The sequence below is a fragment of the Pleuronectes platessa genome, chromosome 24 (genome assembly GCF_947347685.1).
Source record: "Pleuronectes platessa chromosome 24, fPlePla1.1, whole genome shotgun sequence".
Taxonomy (NCBI): Eukaryota; Metazoa; Chordata; class Actinopteri; order Pleuronectiformes; family Pleuronectidae; genus Pleuronectes; species Pleuronectes platessa.
In genome coordinates, this window is record NC_070649.1 from 2,434,902 (window position 1) to 2,456,413 (window position 21,512).

A 21,512-nucleotide genomic window follows, 5' to 3' on the forward strand; every position below is an offset into this window, starting at 1 on the left:
CAGTTCTGCAGCCGTCATCTATGAAAAGAGTCAGAATCTTGCGTTGAGCATAAATGAGCGTTTCCGAACGCCAGCAGCTAAATTGATGAAATCTTCTCATCTCACTCTCGCACTAACGAAACCAGGCACGTTTCCCTGAATGTCAAATATGTATCTCACTCCTTCTACTTGCATACATTCAGCTTCTCTGAATCTAGAGACTTGTGTGCTTCGTATTGAAATGGGGGAGATGGCCGTTAAGACAAAAGCACAAAACAGATTTGAACAATCACCAGTGTGTGTATGTGTGTGTGTGTGTGTGTCTGTCCTTTGCACTTGATCTAGTGTTGACGTGGTCCTGACCCTGCATCGTACCAGCTTCACATGGCTGTCGTAGTGTCCAGTATTGACTTGTTCTGCCCTATAGGTGAGTTTACAACAGTGAAAGCAGTGGACACATTCTCACGATAAAGACACAAAAAGTAGAAAACATTCTTTCTCATTAAAAAAAAGGAAAATCTTGGAACCAAAAGAACACAAACAAGAATGCAGAGTACTCGTTAAGTGATACAGCTATTGTTAAATTCAAGACACTGGATTTATATTAGTAGCAGCAGCACTAGCTACAGACAACTTAACAGTACACTCAAGTGTGTCAGATAGTAACAACGACCAATAGGAAAATCACAAGCGATTAGCAGGGAGGCTTCTCCTTGTTCCACTCGACTCTGGCAGTGTCTGCTGGATCATTCATATCCACATCTCCGCTCTGAGAGGACCCATCAACCCACACTCTGATTCTTAGGCCACCCTGGAGGAGCTTTCCTCCACAATCCACACACAAGCTAAGGTCTATCTACCCGCCCTCAGAAGCTGTAAACAAATTTCTCTCATGTCTCTGATTTGAATGTTTTGTTCCTCTTAAAAATTAAAGTCTATTTCTTTCGTTCTTTCGAGTCTTGTCCTTTGTTGTCCTTCTCCCGGTTCTCCTTCTCGTATTTGTCCTTGTCCGATTTCGTCACGCTGTTGTAGGAGGGGGGGGAGGCCGTGGACGGCGTCATGTCTGTTTTGTCGGAGGTGGAGTTCTCGGTGAACTTGCTGATGACCATCACGTCCTTGTCGGGGTCGCGGATGCCCTCCTTCAGCTTCTCCTTGTAGAGGGTGGACACCTTCTTCATGGCCAGACGGATCATGTAGTGGCGGAAGGCCCTCTGGATAATGACGGCCGACATGTCCTCTTGTTTGCGGCGCAGGGTGGTGGTGATGGGCTCGTAAGACACCTTGGAGGGGTTGGAGGCCATGAAGCGCTCCTCCATCTGCCCGCGCAGCACGTCCATCTCCCCGCCCTCGCCCAGCACGCGCTTGGTGAAGGCGAACAGGATGTCCAGACAGTGGATTCGCTCGCCACTCACCATGGGCAGATCCATGGAGATGAGATGGATCATGTTGGGCTTGGGCATGCGCAGCGGCGGGTCCAGGGCGTCTGCAAAGTCAGAGAGCTTACTGTACTCCATGAACTGCGTGGCGTCCGGGTCGAAGCGCTCCCACACCTCGTAGAACATCTCGAAGTCGTCCTCGCTCAGCGGCTCGGCGCTCTCCTCCGTGGCCACGCTGAAGTTCTCCAGGATGACGGCGATGTACATGTTGACCACGATGAGAAAGCAGATAATGATGTAGCTGACGAAGAAGAAGATGGCCACCGACGGGTTGCCGCAGTTGCCCCTGTAAGAGTTGCCCGGGTGCTCCATCCGGCTGTCGCAGTCGGGCTCCCGTTTGTTCAGGATGGGCGCCATGAGGCTGTCCCACCCGGCTGAGGTGGTGATCTGAAACAAGCAGATCATACTGTTCCCGAAGGTCTCGAAATTGAACATGTCGTCGATTCCAGATTCACGCTTGACGTAGGCGAAGTTGGACATCCCGAAGATGGCGTAGATGAACATGACGAGGAAGAGGAGGAGGCCGATGTTGAACAGGGCGGGGAGTGACATCATCAGGGCGAAGAGGAGCGTCCGGATGCCCTTGGCGCCTTTGATGAGACGGAGGATTCGGCCGATCCTGGCCAGACGGATCACTCGGAACAGCGTCGGGGACACAAAGTATTTCTCGATAACTTCGGATAAAAACATTCCTGTAGAAGCAAAAAGAAAATAAAGACATTAATTAACAATCTCACTGCAATTCCACCCAAAAGCAAGGACGACTTCAAATATGTCCTCACCCACGATGGACAGGATCACCACCACAAAGTCAAATATGTTCCAGCCAATCGTGAAGTAATAGTGACGCAGGGAGATCATCTTGAGCATGCTCTCCGTGGTGAAGAGCATGATGAACACCATGTTGATCCGGTAGAGGATGTCGTCCATCTCCTTGGTCTGGTTGTCGGTCTCCACCATCATGGTCACCATGTTGAGGCAGATGAGGATCATAATGACGATGTCGAACGCCTGCTTGGTGATGCAGTCGAACACGCAGCCTTGGAAAGCGTTCTGAGGGAAGAGGAGGAGATTTTACACGTGGTCCAAGAAGTGACAGCCGAGCGGAGCATGAAACCCGAGTGTGTCGGCTCTTACTGTCGGTCGAGGTATCGGTTTCTGTGGTTTCTTGGAGCCCAGCTTCTTCATGGCGTTGTAGTACTTCTTCTGTTCTTCAGTCATGAAAATGTCCTGACCTCCAAAGTAAAGGGGGAACAGAAGAACTTGGTTACAACCGTGAACGACAAAGCAAAGTGAAGCAGTTTCTTGATTATGTGTTGAATGAAATGAAGTAAGTTTTCAAGAAGGATCTGTGGCCTGGTACATTTTGTTCCTACATGGCAATAAATCCCGCTGCAGGTGAAATGTATTCAATTCACGTGATATATCCAGATGAGACTTTCTGCTTCACGATTGAGCAGAATGATACAGTAATAATGTTTTTCTTTGAGCCGGCACACTCGCTGTGCTCTCATTAATCAAAGACATGAGTTCCCCTGCTCAGTATCACACTCCGAGTGCAAGATGCATGTCTGGAGGGAAGACTGGTGTCACCATTGAACAACCATCTGTGTGGCTGTGACTGTGGGGCTGCTGAAGCACACCAACTGATGCAGTGTCTCAGTCACTCAGGCAGTCAGTCAAGTCGTCCCCAGCGGCGGCGGCTCGCAACCCCCCCCCACCTCCCCCCACCTCTCTCTCTCCCCCTCCTCCCCCTCTGCTCCCTACTCTTGGGCGTTGCCAATCCTGCTCGTTAGCGCTCGGTTGAACGGAGTGCAGATTGCCAAACTGCGTTCTCTGTGACACTGCGTGTGTGTGTGTGTTTGTGTGCATGTGCAGGCAGGGTGTTTCTCAGTGAGTCACACAGCCTCAGTAATCCTCGGCAGGGGTGAGGGTCCTCAAAGTGCTCCAGATAATGAGTCCTGCAGCTCAGTTCTTTCTTGAACACAGCTGGAGCTCTGCTTTGGATAAATCGGGGCTTCTTCTTCGAGACCTTGCCTGAGATTTCATGTTCAATTTGAAATATCACAGCATCTATTAAAGCCATGGCTACAGGGCTGGCCAACATGTTCTAGTATATGGAAAATATATTTCTGCAGCATACAGATGACTAAGTATCTGATGTTCTGGGACTGAGACTTTAATTGCCAAGCCCCAAGTTAATAGAAATGGAGAAAGTTCCTCAATGCAACTCATCTTTTTCTTCTGCTGGTTGAAGTTGTCGATGATGACACCAATGAACAGGTTGAGGGTGAAGAAGGAGCCGAAGATGATGAAGATGACAAAGTAGAGGTACATGTACAGGTTCACTTCATATTTGGGCTGATCCTCCACCTGTAAAGAGACAGATACATTAAATATGTAGAGCTCTGCTGATTGTGCATCGGGTCGTTCAGTCGGACATAGAAGTGTCTTACGTCTCGAGAGTCCACGGCTGCGTACATGATGTCCATCCAACCCTTAAACGTTGCCTAGGAGGAGATGAGGACAAGTTAAAGCTGCTTGATTAACATGTAGAGAAGCTGTTTAGCCAAAAAGGGGGAGCAACAATTTAGAAGAAATTCTCTCAGGGTGAGTGGGACAGAGGCTAGAACGTAATAAAATATCTTAATCCTAAACTCAGGGTGTAAATTATGGGTTATCGCTGCCAACCTTTGCTGAGACTCACCACTTGCAGCAGGGCCAGGTACCCGGCCCCCACGTTGTCAAAGTTGATTTTGACGTTCTTCCAGCGGCCGCTGTCGTTCAGCAGGTTCAGGCACTCCGTCTTGTTGTTGACGATGTGGATGGGGAAGACCTCGTCCGAGGTGGTGTTGACGCAGTAGTAGTACTTCCCCGCGAACAGGTTGACGCCCATGATGCTGAAGATGAGCCAGAAGATGAGGCAGACCAGCAGCACGTTCATGATGGAGGGGATGGCGCCCAGCAGCGCGTTCACCACGACCTGAAGAGGTCAGAGCACACAACCTCAGTGCTCTCCTGGCCATGTCTGATTTGGGATAAGTGGCCATGATAATCATCTAATCACTTAACTGCTCTTAAATAAGACACCGGATTTGATTGGTGCCTTCAGAGCTATAGAGCCACTGACTTACAAAGTGTTGATATATTATTCAGAGCTGTGTTTAATATGTTACGTGTGCACATGTGAAGCTCTTACCACCGTGCACGTCTACAGAGAGAATTGACAACATGACAGTTGGAAAGAGAAGAGAGTGGAGAGGTGAGACAGTTTACATTTGATAGGTAACAAAGCAAAAAAACTGAAAAAAACCTTAGAGAGGCGGGATGAAGTCACAACATTTTGTTTGACTGCAAATGAAAAAAGACACACAACAAAGACAAACATTACAGGTCAAAGGCACAACACGAGCAACGTCAGAAAACAGCAGAGTACAGTAATCCAGTGACACGATGTGAAGAGGCATGCAGAGAGAGAGAAGTTCAAGAGCGGGATCATAAGGAAGAGATAACTTTACAGGAGCTGGAACAGGCGTGCAGTCTAAAGAGCGGTTAACAACATGTCTGTCCGACTTGTGTCACATGTTCACCTGCATTCTACACCTGGAAATATTCATTATGCTGCAGAGTTCCCCACACATCCACTCCCAGGATTAAGACGAATCTAAACCTTCTTAATAAGACTAGTAACTAAGTACTAATGTGCCGCCCGTTAGCTTGTTTGTAGAATAACACTAATTCAAAGTCGGTGTTAATCCTCGTGCTCTTACCCTCATGCCCTCAAACCGAGACAGGGCCCTCAGGGGCCGGAGGGCTCGTAGCGTCCTCAGGGATTTGATAGCGGTAAGCTCAGAGTAGCCCATAGCGTTGGCTACGAGGCTCACCAGGGACACCTGAGAGGGGACAATGTCAGAGACGAGCAGGGTGAAAGGTGAGACGTGAAAAAAAGGTTCCTCTGCAAAGCCCCGGCCTCATAAGAGGATGTATTGCCCATTCGTAGCATTACAGATATCATGGAGCATTTAAAATGAATCACAGCACATGTACAACAACTGTGAAGCAGATTTCCACAGCATGAATCCATACGACGATATACATACGTCTACGATGATGAAGTCGAGCCAGCACCAGGCGTTGGTGAAGTACTTGACGAAGCCGTATGCCACCCACTTCAGCAGCATCTCCAGGATGAACACGTAAGTAAAGACCTTGTCCGAGTACTCCAGCATCGTCTTGATGGTCCTCCGCTGCTCGATGTAAATGTCCTCGAACGCCTGGGCAGAGGGGAGGACACATCAAGGTGTGAAGAAGGGAACTCTGGGACATCAGCAGTCAACTGTAAAATACACATCAACGTTTGCTCACCAGCGCCCCACTGCTGAGCAGGATCATGAATATGATGAAGGACTCAAACCAGTTGTGCTCCACTATGATGAAGCAAGTCTTCCTCAGATTCCACCACTTCTTATAATTGTCGTTGTCCTCGTTGATCTGGCAGCACTGGAACCTGCTCACACAGCCTGCGGGCAGAGGAGTGTCCAGTTCATTACAACACTGCAGAACAGAGTTTAGGCCTTTTAAAGATGAGTCTTCTTTTGTTTTTAAAATCAGGTTTTTATTCTTTATTCTCGTAATAATATGAAACAAAGTGAATGGAGATAAAAAGTGAACATAGCATTTTCCACTGCTCACAAATATGATGCAAAGCAATATAAGCACAACAACTAAATAATAATCCTATTTGTGACATTCCCAATATAAGGTGAATGCTCCGCCTCCAGTATCTTAACACCAAGCCACAAAAAGATGTGTTTATTTAACGTGTCATTCATGAATGACTGAAGAGGCGTTTGCACCTTCAGAGTTGAGCTGGAGCTGTGGCGGATAAAATGTCAGGTTACATTTCAAACCGAGAGAATCCAAAAGTCTACTTCTCTTTCTGTCCTGCTGAGCATCAGTATTCACTGTCATTCAGCACACGGGTGCTGAGCACGAGCAGTTAATGCGATTTACTCCACGTCTTGAAATGTGCTGCTGAAGTGTTTCCTCTCCCACCTCTCTCGCGCTGGCCCACTTTTCCCTGTCTACCCATCATCCTCTCTGCCCGCCCCCCTCGCGTCCCCCTCACCCTCTGTGAAGCAGGCCTCCGGCTCCATAGACTCCTCCGGCTCCAGCTCCACCGAGTCAACCCCGTCTCCCGGGGGCCGGATATCAACTGTGCTACCCTCAGATGAGCTCAGACCTTTGGGCTCTGTGTCGAGCTTCTGCACGGGCCGGGAAGAAGATGAGAGGTTAAACTGCCGAGTCTGGAATCACAGAGGATCAGAGGTTACAGGAGCCAACCTCCTGAGCTGGTTGTGATTCACTCCAGTGCCACAACCGGAAACCTGACACTGTGAGGGGCTCACAGAGTTGGGCTCTTGAAAGTCAATGTATCATTATCATCATCATCATCATCATCATCATCATCATGCAGCATCGATCAAATGTATCTACAGGCTTTGATATCAGTTTTATCTGATAGCTCAAATTAGAGTATGTGGTAACACATGACGTGGGGGGGGGGGGGTTAACCCGTGTGGAAATGCACTGTAGGTACATTTGATGTGACCTCATTCTGAGGACGAGTGCATGCAGTATTCTGGTGCATTATCAATCCAAGCCTGAAATAGAACCAAGCAGAACATGTGCTCCAGTATTTTCATGTGCACTGAAAAAAATGAACCCAAATAAATTTGTCTGGAGTTTGTCCCATTTCCAAAATGGTGGAAAAGCAGTGTCCCCGCCCCTCGAATCTAGAGTCCCGCCCACAGAATGAGTGCTCCACCTTTTCCTCAGTGACATGAAAACACGTTATTTCCATTCCTTGAAAGCAGTGGACAAGCTTCCTCTGTTTATGTTGAAGTAGACGGATAACCACATTAGCTTACCAGCAAAAACCAGTACTGTGCACTGTTTATAAGACAGCATGTGGTCTGCCATTTGTCTTTTGTTCCCATTTGTAAGATCAGCTCCCATGACAGACCCAGAAAGCATTCAGGACTAATCGATGTGCAAGTGTTGCTGCTGTTGTAAAGTTTATCCACTCTCTCTCTCTCTCTCTCTCTATCTCTCCACTGAACCCCTGAGGTAATCTCGCAGTAATGTACATTACCACATCATCTGCATAGTGTGTGAGGCTTTTTGGGGTCTTGTGTTTCTATTTCTAAACACGGTGCCGCGCGGCCTCGTGTCTGATCTGCCTGGTGTGTGGAGGTTAGGAACATGTCATCCTAGACAGTGCAGCAGCCCTGATTGCTGTGGGACCCAGCTAATACAGCATGGGAATGATGGAAGCATGCCGCTCACGAGTGCATCGCTTTCTGGAAAGGCGTTTCCCTTCCCGCTCGTTTTCTCCTGCAGACCCATCCTACCTCTTCAGTACATAGATGATTATTTATACTCTTTACCTACCATGTGTTCATCACTATAGGAAATGTCTGATCATAATGGCTAAAGTTCTACAAGTGTCAAGATAGTTGCAGCAAAACAAAAAAGGAATAACACAGGCATAAAAGCACTTGAAATAAGCCAAATATTATTGTGTTTTTTTTCATAATTTCCAGTTCCATATTTGAGATTACTGCCGTGTGTTATATATTTTGCAACTCTGCAAAAATCTGCACTGATTCCTTTGTGTTTCAATCTCCTTGGAAAGAATTCTGTAAAGAATCATCCATGAAAATGTGAATATCCCAGGAAACAATTATTCCATGTCTGTGTTAATGGGCAATGAACCGGACAAATGATTTTTTTCTGACTATACAGCTAAATTCGTTCCTCCATTCCATCTCTCTCAATTTGTTTTTTTCCTCATTCTCACGCTCGGAGTGCCGGGTGCCAATCAAGTCCCAAAACCAAGTGAAAACCAAGCAATGAAATCAAAAGCAAACATCATGATTTCAGATGAGTTTGAATATCAATGAAAAAAAAAAAAAAAAGGTGGTGTTGCTCATTCCTAATGGTTTGTAACTGCAATACAGCCTGATGTTTGGAGATAAATCATGAAGGGGGGGGGGGGGGGGGGTTAAAGGGAAGACTTACAGCAGTGAGGGACCTGCTGTACGGGAGAGGGGCGGGTGGGGTAATAAAGCAAAGAGGGTGGGGTTGGGGGACGGAGGGCAGACCAGGCAAAGAACAGACAAAATGGGCAATCCATTGAAGGTATGAGAAAACGCATGTAGTTTGTCTGTAGATGGCGGAGGCAGTCCTCATGGTTAGTGCTATGGTACAATAAAGTGGTCTTACAAGTCTCCTCTCACTGAAAACCTTGAGAGCGTCTGTGACACGGCTGCAATAACAAACGGGGGGTTAGACACAGTAAGTCACACGCACCAGTCAGCCCACAAGGCACAGTGGCCACAGACATCATTTCCCTGAATGCATTTTCCTGAGAAGACGCAGACTTCATCCTGACATGTGACACTCATCTCTCACAACAGGCACCAAAACAGCATAAATTCATCCATCTATATATATATCTAGAATTCACCAGCGCCTTGCTACAGGGCGTCAAGTCAGGGAGTCACTGCCGATCCATATATGGAGCATGTGGTGCCACGGCTAAGATTAGTCTCCGGAGTTGTTTTGAACCGCGGAGAATTGGCACCACACCCACAGTGGCAGGTTGACATCACCGGGGAGCAGCGTCCCGATGCTCCGTCAGCCTGGCAACACGGAACACAACACCTGGCATCTGCTCTGAGGCCAGCCATCAAATGGTAGAAGGATGGATGACTGATTTCTGTTGTGCAGCAGACGTAGATCTTTAAGTTCTAGGTTTGCTGCTTCATTAAATTAGTCTCTTAAGCAGGTGTTTGTGTTGGTGAGTCAACCGTGTTAACACTGTACACAAACACATAAACACACTGACACACACACACACACACTCTAATGAGCACAACTAGGCAGTGAAGCTGATAAACAGGTCAAAAGCAAGTAAGTTGTTATTCCTCAATTCCAGCAGATTCCCTCAATATATTCATCAGCTGATTGTCGTTGGAAGTAGCCTTGGGTTCGAGGATAAGAACAAGCTTTACTAATACTGAGGCGAGTTGGAAGTTGAAATTTAATATATTAACTTACATATAATTATTTATATACAAATATAAAAGGAACTAAACACAAACGAAAGCTGCAAGACTCTAGAGATGTCCCTCAACCTGACAGTCGATCACTCACTCCTCTTACCTCCTTGCTGCCCTCCACGTCCGACGAGTCGCTGCTGAAATCTTCTGTGTTCAGGTTCTCAAAGTCTGACTCGCACACAGCGATGGGCACAGTGACCGTGAGGCTGGGGTTGTGAATAAATGACATGTAGTCACATTCCTCCATGGGGTACTTCACCTCCGTGTCCCTGACCCCGACCACCAGCCCCCCTCCGGGCCGCCCGTTGCCCTCCGTCATGTACACCCTGCTGGGCTCTTTGGTGATCTCCAGTGACGTGTGATTGGAGATGCAGTTGCCTTTGCCGTTGCTGTGCAGTTCGTCCAGGGGCTTGCTCTCCTCGGTCAGACCGGATCCCTTGCTGCCCCCGCCGAAGCAGTGGCTCTGGACGAACTGCCGCACCACGGACTTGATGAAGGCAAAGCCCCGCTGGATGCGTCCCACGGCGATCTGCAGGTTGTTCATCTCGCTGTCCTCGTCAGTGGCTGCCAGGTTGTCAGCACTGAACGAGCTCAGGAGCAGAGCCAGGAACAGGTTCAGGACCTGGGAAGAAATTCATATCATCAACATCTCCTCACCTTCCTCTAGCTCGGAGTTCTGGAGAGAATATACACAGCACGACGTACCACAAGGTTTCCAATGACCATGACCATCATGAAGACTATCAGGCACATGGTCTGCCCTGCCACCTCCATGCAGTCCCACATGGTCTCGATCCACTCTCCACACAGCACCCGGAACACGATGAGGAAGGAGTGGAAGAAGTCGTGCATGTGCCAGCGCGGCAGCTTACAGTCTTCAGAGATGTTGCACACAAACTCCTTGTAGCTCTTGCCAAACAGCTGCATGCCCACCACGGCGAAGATGAAGACGATGATGGCGAGCACCAGCGTCAGGTTCCCCAGAGCGCCCACCGAGTTACCGATGATCTTAATCAGCATGTTCAAGGTGGGCCACGACTTGGCCAGTTTGAAGACCCTCAGCTGTTTGGACAAGGGAAAGGTCAGCAGCTCACAGAGGAATAACCATTAAAACTGTCATTATGAACTAGTTTTAATGAAAAGACAAATGTCTGAAAGCTTGTGGACATTTTCATTCGTATAAATTGAACTTAAATCTCCTTGTAAGTCATTATTTCTATTATAAAAGATCATAAACCGTGGCCCCGCTGTGCTGCAGCCCATATCAGGTGAGCAGAGGAAAACAAAGCGAGCCCCAGAGGCCTCAGCAACTCTCGGCGGAGTCATGTTGCACAAAAGCTCTCGTCCCCTCATTAAGAACACGACAGTAATCAGCCTGAACTCAGAAGCACTGGTTCAGGTCAACTCCTCACTCTTACCAGTCTGAAGGAGCGGAGCACAGACAGGCCTTCCACGTTGGCCAGGCCGAGCTCCATCAGACTCAGACTAACGATGATGCCGTCAAAGATGTTCCAGCCCTCCTGGAAGTAGTAGTAGGGATCCAGGGCGATGATCTTGAAGCACATCTCCGCTGTGAAGATGCCCGTGAACACCTGGGGGGGGGAGGAGTTGAAGTTTGAATCTGTGTCATGAGATGTATTTTTCAAATGTATTTCTGATTGAATCCAGTCGGACAACACTTGCCAGGTTTCCAACTGAGAGCACAGTGTTGAACTCCTTGGTCATGGGGTAATGCTCCATGGCCATGAACAGGGTGTTGAGCACGATGCAGATGGTGATGGCCAGATCCACGAATGGGTCCATGACCACCATGTTGACCACCTCCTTGATTTTCAGCCACTCCGGATAACAATCCCAGATCAGACAGGTGTTGGCAAATCGATACCAGCAGGGGGGGCACTTCTGTCTCGACTCTTCAAGCTCTGCAAAAGAGAGATGAGTGAATTTATTTGTGTCAAACTTGATGGCATAAGGTTAAAAACTACGCAGTCTGATCCAGACCTTCCATGGTGTTGGTGAGGATAGTGGCCACACTCATGGCTCGCTGCCGACCCACTGGTTCATCCAGATAATCCATGGACGGCTGGCGAAATCTTGATCGGCGTTTCTTCAACTCAGTGTCTGTGGTTGTTCCCTGGAAATACAAAATTAAACACAAAGAGAAAGATTTACGGCAAAATATCTGAGCCCAGAGGGACAGAGGAAGAGGAAGAGGAAGTGAGTCCAGCAGATCTGGTCAGAATCATTTCCATCCTACTATCAGATAGTGTGTGTGCATCTGAAGTCTGATACGTCTCATTCATCTGTGCCGTAGAGCTCAATTGATTTAGAGAGGGAGGATGAAAATGTCAAAAAATTTAAGCGAATGTAAAATCTGAAAACCATAGCCTGGCGAGAGAGGCAGCAAAGCAAGAAAGGAACTTTAGGAGATAAACTTGAAGGAGGTCAATGGGAAAACAAAGCATGAAACAATGGAGTCACCTCAGGCAGCAGGAGACCTACAGGGGAGGTTGTTACCGACGTTCCACCGACCAGCGACACCACGCCGTTGCAGTCCACGGCGCAGTGCATCTTCCCGTTGGCGGGCAGCAGGACCCGAGGCGCCCCGAGGCTCGTCTGGCTGACGGCGCTGCAGCGGCGCTCCAGGCGGCGCGGCAGGAACAAGGAGCCGCGGCGGCTGTCGCTCTCCTCGAAGGTGCTGTGCTCGTCGTCGGCGAAGTCGTTCTCCGAGCCCATGTCTCGGGCCCGGCCGCGGAAGCTGAAGAGGCTGGTGCGGCTGCTCCTCCGAGGAGACAGCAGGGAGCCTCGGATACTGAGCAGAGACTGGGAGAGAGAGAGAGTAAAAGGAAAAATGGAATTAGAGGATGGGGGGGGGGAATGAAACCCTGCAATACTGGAGGAATCCTTTTAGTGCTGGGAGGTCCTGACAAGTACTAAAAGAGGAATGCGGGATAAAAACCAACCAAACTTTTTTAAAGTGCATTTTCCTAAACTTTTTTTAAAGTTAGAAGAATAGAGATTTTAGGTCATAAACATTTCACATAGAGGAAGATTCAAGCTGCTGTGCAGAGACATTAAAAACAGCTGAGACTAAATTAAACGGAGCAGAATCAAAGAGGTTAAGAGATTATAGGTAGTGAAAGAAAGAAGTAATACATCTGTATCAGTAAAATCATCTAAATCTTTACTAATAAAACATTATATCTTGTTGAGTGTTTAATCTGAACAAAAAACAAAGAGTAAAATGGAATCTTAGATTCTCAGATACTGAAAATAAAGTTAAAGTTCTTTTACTACATTATGATGTGACGTACCTGTGTAAACAAACTACAATCATCCTAATTGGCTGACTTGTGATCAGGGGAAGCCTCTACCTGGTTGGGCGAGGAGGTTCTCTTCTCATAAGAGAGGCGGTTGGCGTCCACAGAGAAGCGGAAGCTGGAGCGCTTGATGCTGTCCTCGGACTCGGACTTGTGGAACTTGCGCACCCCCCTCTCCTCCTCCTCCTCCCTCTGCTTCCTCTTCTTCCGCCTGTTGCGTCGCTCCTTGGCGCTCTTGGAGCTCAGCTTAGACGTCCCCGAGGAGGACTCGGAGGTGGGCCCCCCCCTCCCGCTGTACTCGCCGCTCACTGTGGCTGCTGCTGCGGCAACCTGCCAGCCAATGGGAGCAGAAGCACAGTTGTCATGGCGACCCCGGCGCCTGTCTCAAAGGTTCTCTCGGAATGGAGCGGGGGGGGGGGGGTTGGCAGCTGAGAGCAGCGGCCGACGAGCCTCAGACGCCTTCTAAAAATGGACGCCTGGATTCTTGCATTTATATCATTTATATTCATGTGATGAGAAGTGAAACAACACATTAAATGAATGTATGAGCCAATCCGATCGAGTATCAAGAAGATGATGCTTGATGAAGTGTCGTCTTCATTCGGTGCTTTCTGAAAGCCGGGCCGGGGATATGAGTCAGTACAATCTGCTGTTTTAAAGGATAAACATTTGTTTTATTGTTAGAAGGTTTGAATATTTAAATTCCCCTGAAACTCAGGTTTTATCTTTGCCACCGTCTGCCTCTACTGCCGCCGCCAACAACAACAACAACAACAACATGAATGTGTTGAGCCTGGACAATCGGCCCCTGAAGGACGGAGCAGTGATAGAGAAGACAAGCTTTCAACAGATGAGATACAAACAAGCCGACCTTTCATTACTTGGGTTAATTTCTTTATCTGTTTATCCAACTAACACCTGTATGAAACCATTGATTCACCACTTTCATCATGTGGACCTAGTGGGGAACCTCTGCTGTGTCTACCCCTTGTCCTTGTTTCCTCCTTCCTCTCTGACACTGAACCTGTTGCATTCAGCCGTGTGATATACGTGCAGCAGGAATAGATCTGGCTTTGGTGTCCTGGCCTCAACACCACTGATTGGCTGAGATGTTCATCTGCTAATTTGACTTTCTAAAAGGTCGACCAAGGACGTCTGACCCCCGAGGGAGCCGCAGTCATCAAAGGGGGTGTGTGTGTGTGGGGGGGCTGGATCAAGACTTTAAGCCAAAGGATCATCAGCCTCCCCAGGTACAAGGAGGCAGGTTCTCCCATCCACTCGTCTCTGTTATGAAATCTCTGTCTCTTCCTGAACCTTAAACCTTTTCTCAAGTGGGATAATCACTCTGATGACACGGAAACGATTCTGAAATGAATTATGAGGTAAGAAAAAGATGAAATGTCCTGCCTGTGCCTCCTCCTGCTGTCTCTTCAGTTGCTCCAGCATGGCCTGGAACTCCTCCTCCTTCTGCTGCGCCTCCTCGATGGTCGCCTGGTTCTGCTCGTCGTAGGCCATGGCCACTACGGCAAGGATCAGGTTGACCAGGTAGAAGGAGCCCAGGAAGATCACCAGCACGAAGAAGATCATGTAGGGTTTCCCCGCAGCACGCAGAGTCTGAAAGTCCAGGGTGGAACAAAGAGAAGGGTCATTGGGATATATTCTATTAAGATACAGAAATCTATCATGAATCCGACCCAACCTGCTGGTAGAGGTTCTCCCAGTAGTCCTGGGTCATGAGTCGGAACAGAGAGAGGAAGGCCCAGCTGAAGGTGTCGAAGCTGGTGTATCCGTAATTTGGATTCCGACCTGCTTTCATACACGTGAAACCCTCTGGGCAGAGCCTGGCAGGACACACTTTGCATTAGGAGACGCCGCGGGTGCAACTTGTACACAGAAATAAAAAAATTCCAAATCCTGAGGCCTGTGATAACATCTGCTGATATTTATTAGTCACATTCAGCAATGATGCAAATCTTCCATTAGCAGCACAGGGATAAAGGAAAAGTTTCAACAATCGCCTAAACCCATGAAACACAGCCACAGTTAACCAGTTGGATTAAGTGCGGTGGAAAGCGTCGACACTAATTGTGTATGCTCAGCTTTGTGTTGCGTCTAATTGGTCATATAAATAAAACATGTCCAGCCTTACCCAGCACCGCTGCCGTTCCCACAGAGCAGAGCATCCCTGCGCCCTGGGAGGTAATAGTAATTCTCTGGAGAAGAGAGGAGACAGAGGACGTCAGAGACACAGGAGCCAAGCAGTGGATATGAAGAAATGTAATATTAGTACTTGATTCTCGAAACATTATAACTGTATTCTCGAAATCTCATATTTCCCCCCCTTTGAGTGGCACTAATGCTTCTTTGAGTGTGACATGAGCACATGACTTTACATCACTGAAACGGGAGCGATGCCAGACTTTAAAAACGTCTGTGTGATTCTAATCACCCCCCCCCCCCCTCCTCCCCCTCTCTCCCTCTGGTATCAGCTTGTCATGTAGCTGGTGCCTGTCGCCTCTCTGTCCCGCTGACCGTCAGTGACTCACCCTCCTCTAGCACTTTAGGCCTCTGCTGCCACACAGATGGGCTATCAGAGAGTGATGAAGGATAGTGAGGGGGTGAGACTAGAGGCTTTTATTGTTGAGGCGATTATTTGCCGCATTCTCCCACCAGCCCCTGCTCCCAGCCATCGCTGTCACTGCCTATCACGGCCGACCACCACTACACAACCACCACCAACACGACTGACCCATCTCTGCATATCCAGTAGCCAGCATCTGACTCAGGCCGTCTGGGGAGGAAGCTAACTTGACCCTAGTTAACCTCTGTGTGCGCCTGGCAGACATGTCACTTACCCGGATCGCTGATGTACTCGGTCCAGTTGAAGGGGTTCTCTGTGGCGTTCTGCACAAACGTAGTGTTGATGTCCATCAGGGAGTTGTTGTAGTAGTTGATAAACATGTCCTCGTCACTGGTTACGTTGCTGCTGTTGGTGGCGTTACTGGTAAACGGATAACGCACACACTTCTGCCTCAGGTTGCCCATGAAGAGCTGCAGGCCGATGAGGGCGAAGACGCTGAGGCAGAACACGGTGAGGATCATCACGTCCGACAGCTTCTTCACCGACTGGATCAGGGCGCCCACGATGGTCTTCAGGCCTGGAGGTGGGACAGGGCGAGGGGACGGGAAGGGGACATCGCAGAATGATTACTGCCTGTTTGTCACGAGCTGGTAGAGAGAAGCAGCAGAGGTGAGAGCAGCAAGCAGCCATTAGGATCAGCAGTGGAGGCTCATGTATGATGGTGGTCATACAGGACCCAGGCAGATCCATGCTAAGAATGGATGAACCACTAGTTATGGTGCTGTGGGCACTGCCAGTACTGGTCTCAGTGGAAATGATGGTAAATAAAAAATGTGTTTCTGTGTGTTTGTTTTTCTCACAGGTATAATATTCTGTAAATCAGTTGTGTGGTTATAACGGGAGTGAGAGTGTTCACCTGAGCTCTGAGTGCAGTCGCATAGAGCAGCGCGCAGCAGTCGCTTCACAAGGTCAAGTGGGGAGTGAAGTGCAATACAAACTGAAGGGGGGGGGGGGGGACTTTACTGATTAGAAGTTGCAGTAATTCTCTTGATCTTTCTCCTGCAGCTGTGGTGATGCATGGGGGGGGGGGGGGGGATAGTCCGATGATAATATTTCAGAGTGGGGGGAAAGAGGAGAACCACTCTGATGTGGTTTTCTGTCTTTTATGTTTTCTGTGAGTTCATTTGCATGAAGCAGTTGCTCATTTAAGTATTTAGTTCGTAGTATTATAGAAGAATAGTTTAACATTTGGTGAAATACACATATTTGCTGTCTTGCAGACAAATTACAAAAGCAGCAGGGTGCAGCAGCTTAAAGTAACTAACGACCAGATCATCTCCTGTTGGTTCAGCCTCTGAATTGGGACACGGCATTTATGTTGTGCTAAGCTGAACATTGTTTATTTTACATATCTATTTTCTTGCAAATCCCATTGTGTCTCCTCTTGTTGTGCAGCACCGTGGTGAACTGTGGTCGTTGTGCTTTATACATAAACTGGACTTGACTGCTGGCTCCAGTTCCTTTCAGTTACAAGAGAGTTACTTTAAATGTCAAACTATTTTTATTCCTGCAGAATGATTTTATCTATTTGCATCTGTATTCTCAACAATAATGAGCAATAAAACCCAACGTGTTAAACTAGATGTAAATGAAATCTCAAACATGAGGTGGAATAAGAGGATGGATGGTTTGCATGTGACCTAAGTGTTAGTGTGTGATGCGAGTAGTGTGAGTGTTCAGAACGCCACATCCCAGCCACCACTGACCAAATCACAACTTCTCCAAAAAGGAAACACACAACATCGAACAAGACATGCACAGGAAAACACAGAGAGGAGGAACCCTACACACACAAGTACTTGCCACCAGAAAAATCGGCTTTTGCAATGTCTCATGCAAAAAGGAAAAACAAATGGTGCACAAAATCTACTCGCACGGCTCCCAAGGCAAGAATAGATTTCAACCAAAAAGAATTCTGCCTTGAAGGATGTGTGGAAAAGCTTTGAATCCTGTCAATCTGTGCAGATTGGAGCCAGATTCCAGCTTTTACTGGCCTTGTGTAGAAGGCAGCATGGAGGGACGGCGACGGGCGTCATCAGGCTAAGCTACAGTGAGATGAGCTGAGAGGGGGGCGGGGGGCGGGGGGTGTGTGCTTGGATGTTTGCAGAACGCCAGTTAGCCGTTAGCATTATATTAAACCCTGTGGGGCGCCGCCATGGCTCGCTCACCTGGGATGACTGATATAGTTTTCAGGGCTCGCAGAACCCTGAAGGTTCGCAGTGCTGAGACATTGCCCAGGTCCACAAACTCTGTGACATATCTGTAAGGGAAGGGAGGAGGAGGAGGAGGAGGAGGAGGAGGAGGAAGGGCGGGAGTTGGGGAGATGGGGCATTTTTGAAAAAAAGGGGTGTGGGAGACACGCACACACACACACACAAACACACAAACCAGGCATCCACACACATGGTGTGACGAGACAAGGGGAGGGTCACAGGAAGGGGGGAGGAGGGAGAGGAGGGGACGGCAAACGGTCACGCACAGAGGACAAAGGCAGGAGTGCTGGCGGCAGGCGCAGGCAGCCTTACCTGGTATTACTGAGATAGTTTTCAAAGCTCGCAATACTCTGAATGTGCGCAGAGCGGAAACATTGCCTAGGTTTACAAACTCTGTTATATACCTGCAGGATCAAATGCACAGTTACTTCACAGCATTGCACAGGCAGGAAGCCAGTAACACAAACATCTGAGGAGCAAAACCAGCTCTTCTTCTGATCTTTACTCAAGAGCAGGGTCTATTTGAGTGGAATGTGAAATCACCCTCTCAAACTGACCACACTCTTTAATAGAGATTGGAAAAACAACTATGAAATCATATCAATTACTTTAAAATTCAATCAGAATGATATATATATATATATATATATATATATATATATATTATATCTACACATACTAAGATCACTTTCCCTGTGTAATCTCACACTGAAGGTTTATTTGGTTCAAGTAGCTGAAGTGACTGAGGCATGCTTTGGTGGCTCACTTCCATTAAGGAGCGGATCTGCCTTTCCTGACTCTAAAACCAATAAGCTACAGATTATCATTTCTCCGCTCTTCTTCTCACAGTCAGCAGGAGTTCATCGGCTGCTGGGCTGATTAGCATTAAAAGCATTTGGCCTGCTAATCTACGCCAGATCACGTTAAGCTCATCCTAACCGTGCTTGTCATAATACTTACGCCATGAGGATAACACTGAAATCCAGCCAGTTCCACGGGTCCCGCAGGAAAGTGAACTTCCCCAGACAGAAGCCCCTGGCCAGGATTTTGATAAGGGACTCGAAGGTGTAAATCCCTGTGAATGTGTACCTGGAGATGAAAACACAGGGGGAGAGTAACCACGCTGGTTGATGGTGACACTGCTGCATCTTTGAATCGCATGTATCCCTTCCTCCTCAAATCTTATTAGTCAACCATGTTCTTCACAAGCTTTCTGGTTATTACATTATCTCCTGAACATGTTGCAGTGCACAGGACACAGGAGACTCATGTACAGCTTGAAAAGGCAAATTGTCCCTGTGCGATATTGAAGTATTTTGGTGATGTACAGGTCAGACTGTGGAAATTAAAGTTTTTGTCACCGAATCTCGTTTTCTATTTAACTTGACATGTATGGAACCTCTATTGTCATCCCGAGACATTTGCATTATCTCTGTTTGTTATGTGTGGGGGGTTACATCATCATATTCATATAAATCAATAGATATATCGATTACTAACAAGAGACAATTCAAAGTTGGACTCACTCTACATTCTTGGCCCATTCCGGGGGATTACTGAGGGTCATGAAAGCACAGTTGGTCAGGATAGTGAACATGATCAAGATGCTGAACAAAGTGATAAACAGTTAAGGAACACAATGGAAACAATTTGGACAAAGAAAACTAACACAAGAAATATAAAAGCCTGATGTGTGTCTATGTACAAAGTCTATACACAGAGTCTATAAGTGACATTTAGACCAACTCATTTAAATCCCTCCTTTGTTTAATAAACCCCTCTAATCCGAATCAAGCTGAAACCACAGCAGAAAGGATATGAGTGTACTAAAACTCTAATAGCTATCCTCCTTAGGGGGTTGAAGGGGCTTAAGATGTAACAGGCAGGAGTGGCGTTGAAACGGAAGATTGCCTTCCCGCGATTCAATACTATGAAGGTCTGGAAGAGAGACAAGAGAGAATGAATTAAAGTCTGTACAAAGAGGCAAGTTGCTTCAATACAATAACCAAGAGGAAAACTTCAAGAAAACAAGGCTGAAAGAACCGGATGTCATTTTCAAATTATGAAAGTTCTGTAAGTGCAGAACCCTAAATGGGACAATTAAATCCATTAAACATATGAATAATAGTGAGCAACATTACAATTCTCTTGAATGTACCAAAGGGAGCCTCAGCTTCCTGCAGCCTCTATTAAAAACTGATCTGCACTCACAGGAGAGACAGGATGTTATTTTTCCTCAGCGTGGGAGGACGTTCCTACATCTGCTCATGTGGTTCTGAGATAATTGGGCAATTAACTTCAAGCAATTAAGGCCAAAAAAGCACATGTCATGATGCTTTAGGGCCAGCTGAGTCAAGGGCAGATCTTACAGGTACTGTTTCACCATGTAAAGGAGGAGAACTGGTTCCTATAACAGCTCTGACCTTCTGATTGCTGTAGAAGGGATCCAGGTCCTCCAGAGGGGTGGAGACCAGGTGGGAGGGGGTGTCCCCATAGATGAAGGGGAGAGATTTCCCCGCCTCCAGGTCACTGTTGGGCTTCGGCCCATTTTCATCATCGCTGTCGCTGCGGCGGTCCGCCCGTGGTCTCCGGGCCTCCTCCTCGGCGATGCGCCTCTCGATGGCGGCCAGCGACTCGGGGACGAAGGGGAGGAAGCTGTCAGGTCCGGGCGGTACAAGCAGCTGTGCCATCTTGTCATCCTGCTTCTTCAGAGGGCAGCGAGGGGCTCAGCTGGGGCAGGGAGCTGCAGCGAGAAGGGAAGGGGTCAGAGGGCTTCTGGAAATAGTCGGTACGTTCACCTATGGGGGGGAACTCATCTTCCTGGATCAAGCTGTGAGCATGAAACTGATAAATCAAAGGGATTACAACATAAAGTGCATGTCTGAAAGCAGCTGCCTTTACATTTTGACCAGATAATCAAACATCAGTGGAATCTGCAGGTCCAGGAGTCTTATCACACACGCAGACATTGAGGAGGACCAGAGCTGCGTTGGAGAGGCCGGGAGGAGAGAAGCACATAAAAGACGACTCGCATGCAAATGGTTGACGGAGTGACTAATACCAATGTGAGAGCCTAAGTGTATAACACAATGGTGTGACTTTTCCAGCTGGCCTCTCTGAAATCTGTTTCATAACTAGTATTCATCATGTGGACAAAGCTGATATAATGATGTGCCTTCATTTTACTTTGGGTGGATCAGAAAAAAGAAAATGAGAAATGAAAATATGTCTCACGCTGACCTCTGGGCGGAATGAAAGCAGCGAGGTCACAGGTAGGACGGACCTTTGGAAACAGTAAAGATGGGATCGGACATTGAGGACACGCCTTCAGCTGATTCACAGAGACACAGAAATACCCAGCAACAACTGAGGTGGACAACACGAGAGAAAAACACTCTCAACAGAACATCATCGCACCAATTCCCCCCATTTACTCCTCGGTCTTAAATCGGTCTTAAGCAGTACTTTCCTGTAATGGCATGATTAATTAGTGGCTAATTAACTGTTTCATAGATTTTAGTCGACGCATTACAAGGCAGCAATATCAGATTCACCCCCGACATCTTCTCTAACCACCCAGAAGCCCATCTCCGTTCTCACAGGGAATAGCAGGAAGGAGGCACAAAAACAAGATCTTCCCCAAAAACCCTGGTGGGCCATTATCAGCACGTCCTCGGTGCCTCCCTGTCCCTGCAGCTCCCACAGGTGAGCCCTGCTCCTCCTGTGAGCCCTGCTCCTCCTGGGACCCGGGCCCAGACAACAGGAACCTCCCTCCGGCAGAATCATCTCAAAAGTGC

At 47.8% G+C, this 21,512-nt stretch overlaps 1 protein-coding gene across 9 annotated transcripts; it reads right to left on the reverse strand.

Moving 5' to 3' along the window:
• Nucleotides 1-914: 914 nt before the first annotated feature.
• On the reverse strand, nucleotides 915-20,414 carry scn1lab (sodium channel, voltage-gated, type I like, alpha b). 9 transcript variants are annotated; one of them, XM_053417001.1, is made up of 27 exons: nucleotides 20,139-20,405; nucleotides 19,535-19,653; nucleotides 19,242-19,331; nucleotides 18,676-18,804; nucleotides 18,028-18,119; nucleotides 15,841-16,019; nucleotides 15,717-15,765; nucleotides 15,011-15,074; nucleotides 14,561-14,702; nucleotides 14,269-14,475; nucleotides 12,916-13,191; nucleotides 12,023-12,364; nucleotides 11,543-11,675; nucleotides 11,225-11,463; nucleotides 10,960-11,133; nucleotides 10,247-10,603; nucleotides 9,645-10,163; nucleotides 6,544-6,679; nucleotides 5,781-5,935; nucleotides 5,516-5,689; nucleotides 5,186-5,308; nucleotides 4,123-4,398; nucleotides 3,872-3,925; nucleotides 3,651-3,788; nucleotides 2,553-2,657; nucleotides 2,198-2,468; nucleotides 915-2,107 (listed from the first exon to the last, which is right to left on the reverse strand). In XM_053417001.1, exons 1-27 carry the CDS (start codon nucleotides 20,403-20,405, stop codon nucleotides 915-917), a joined length of 6,003 nt encoding a protein of 2,000 aa, XP_053272976.1. The 9 variants fall into 9 exon arrangements, with proteins under 9 accessions (XP_053272976.1, XP_053272979.1, XP_053272974.1 ...); XM_053417004.1 differs by lacking the exon at nucleotides 18,028-18,119 and adding an exon at nucleotides 17,671-17,762 and having other exon boundaries at nucleotides 11,543-11,723; nucleotides 12,916-13,195; nucleotides 14,270-14,475; nucleotides 15,717-16,019; nucleotides 20,139-20,414; XM_053416999.1 differs by lacking the exon at nucleotides 18,028-18,119 and adding an exon at nucleotides 17,671-17,762 and having other exon boundaries at nucleotides 12,074-12,364; nucleotides 12,916-13,195; nucleotides 14,270-14,475; nucleotides 15,717-16,019.
• Nucleotides 20,415-21,512: the final 1,098 nt, after the last annotated feature.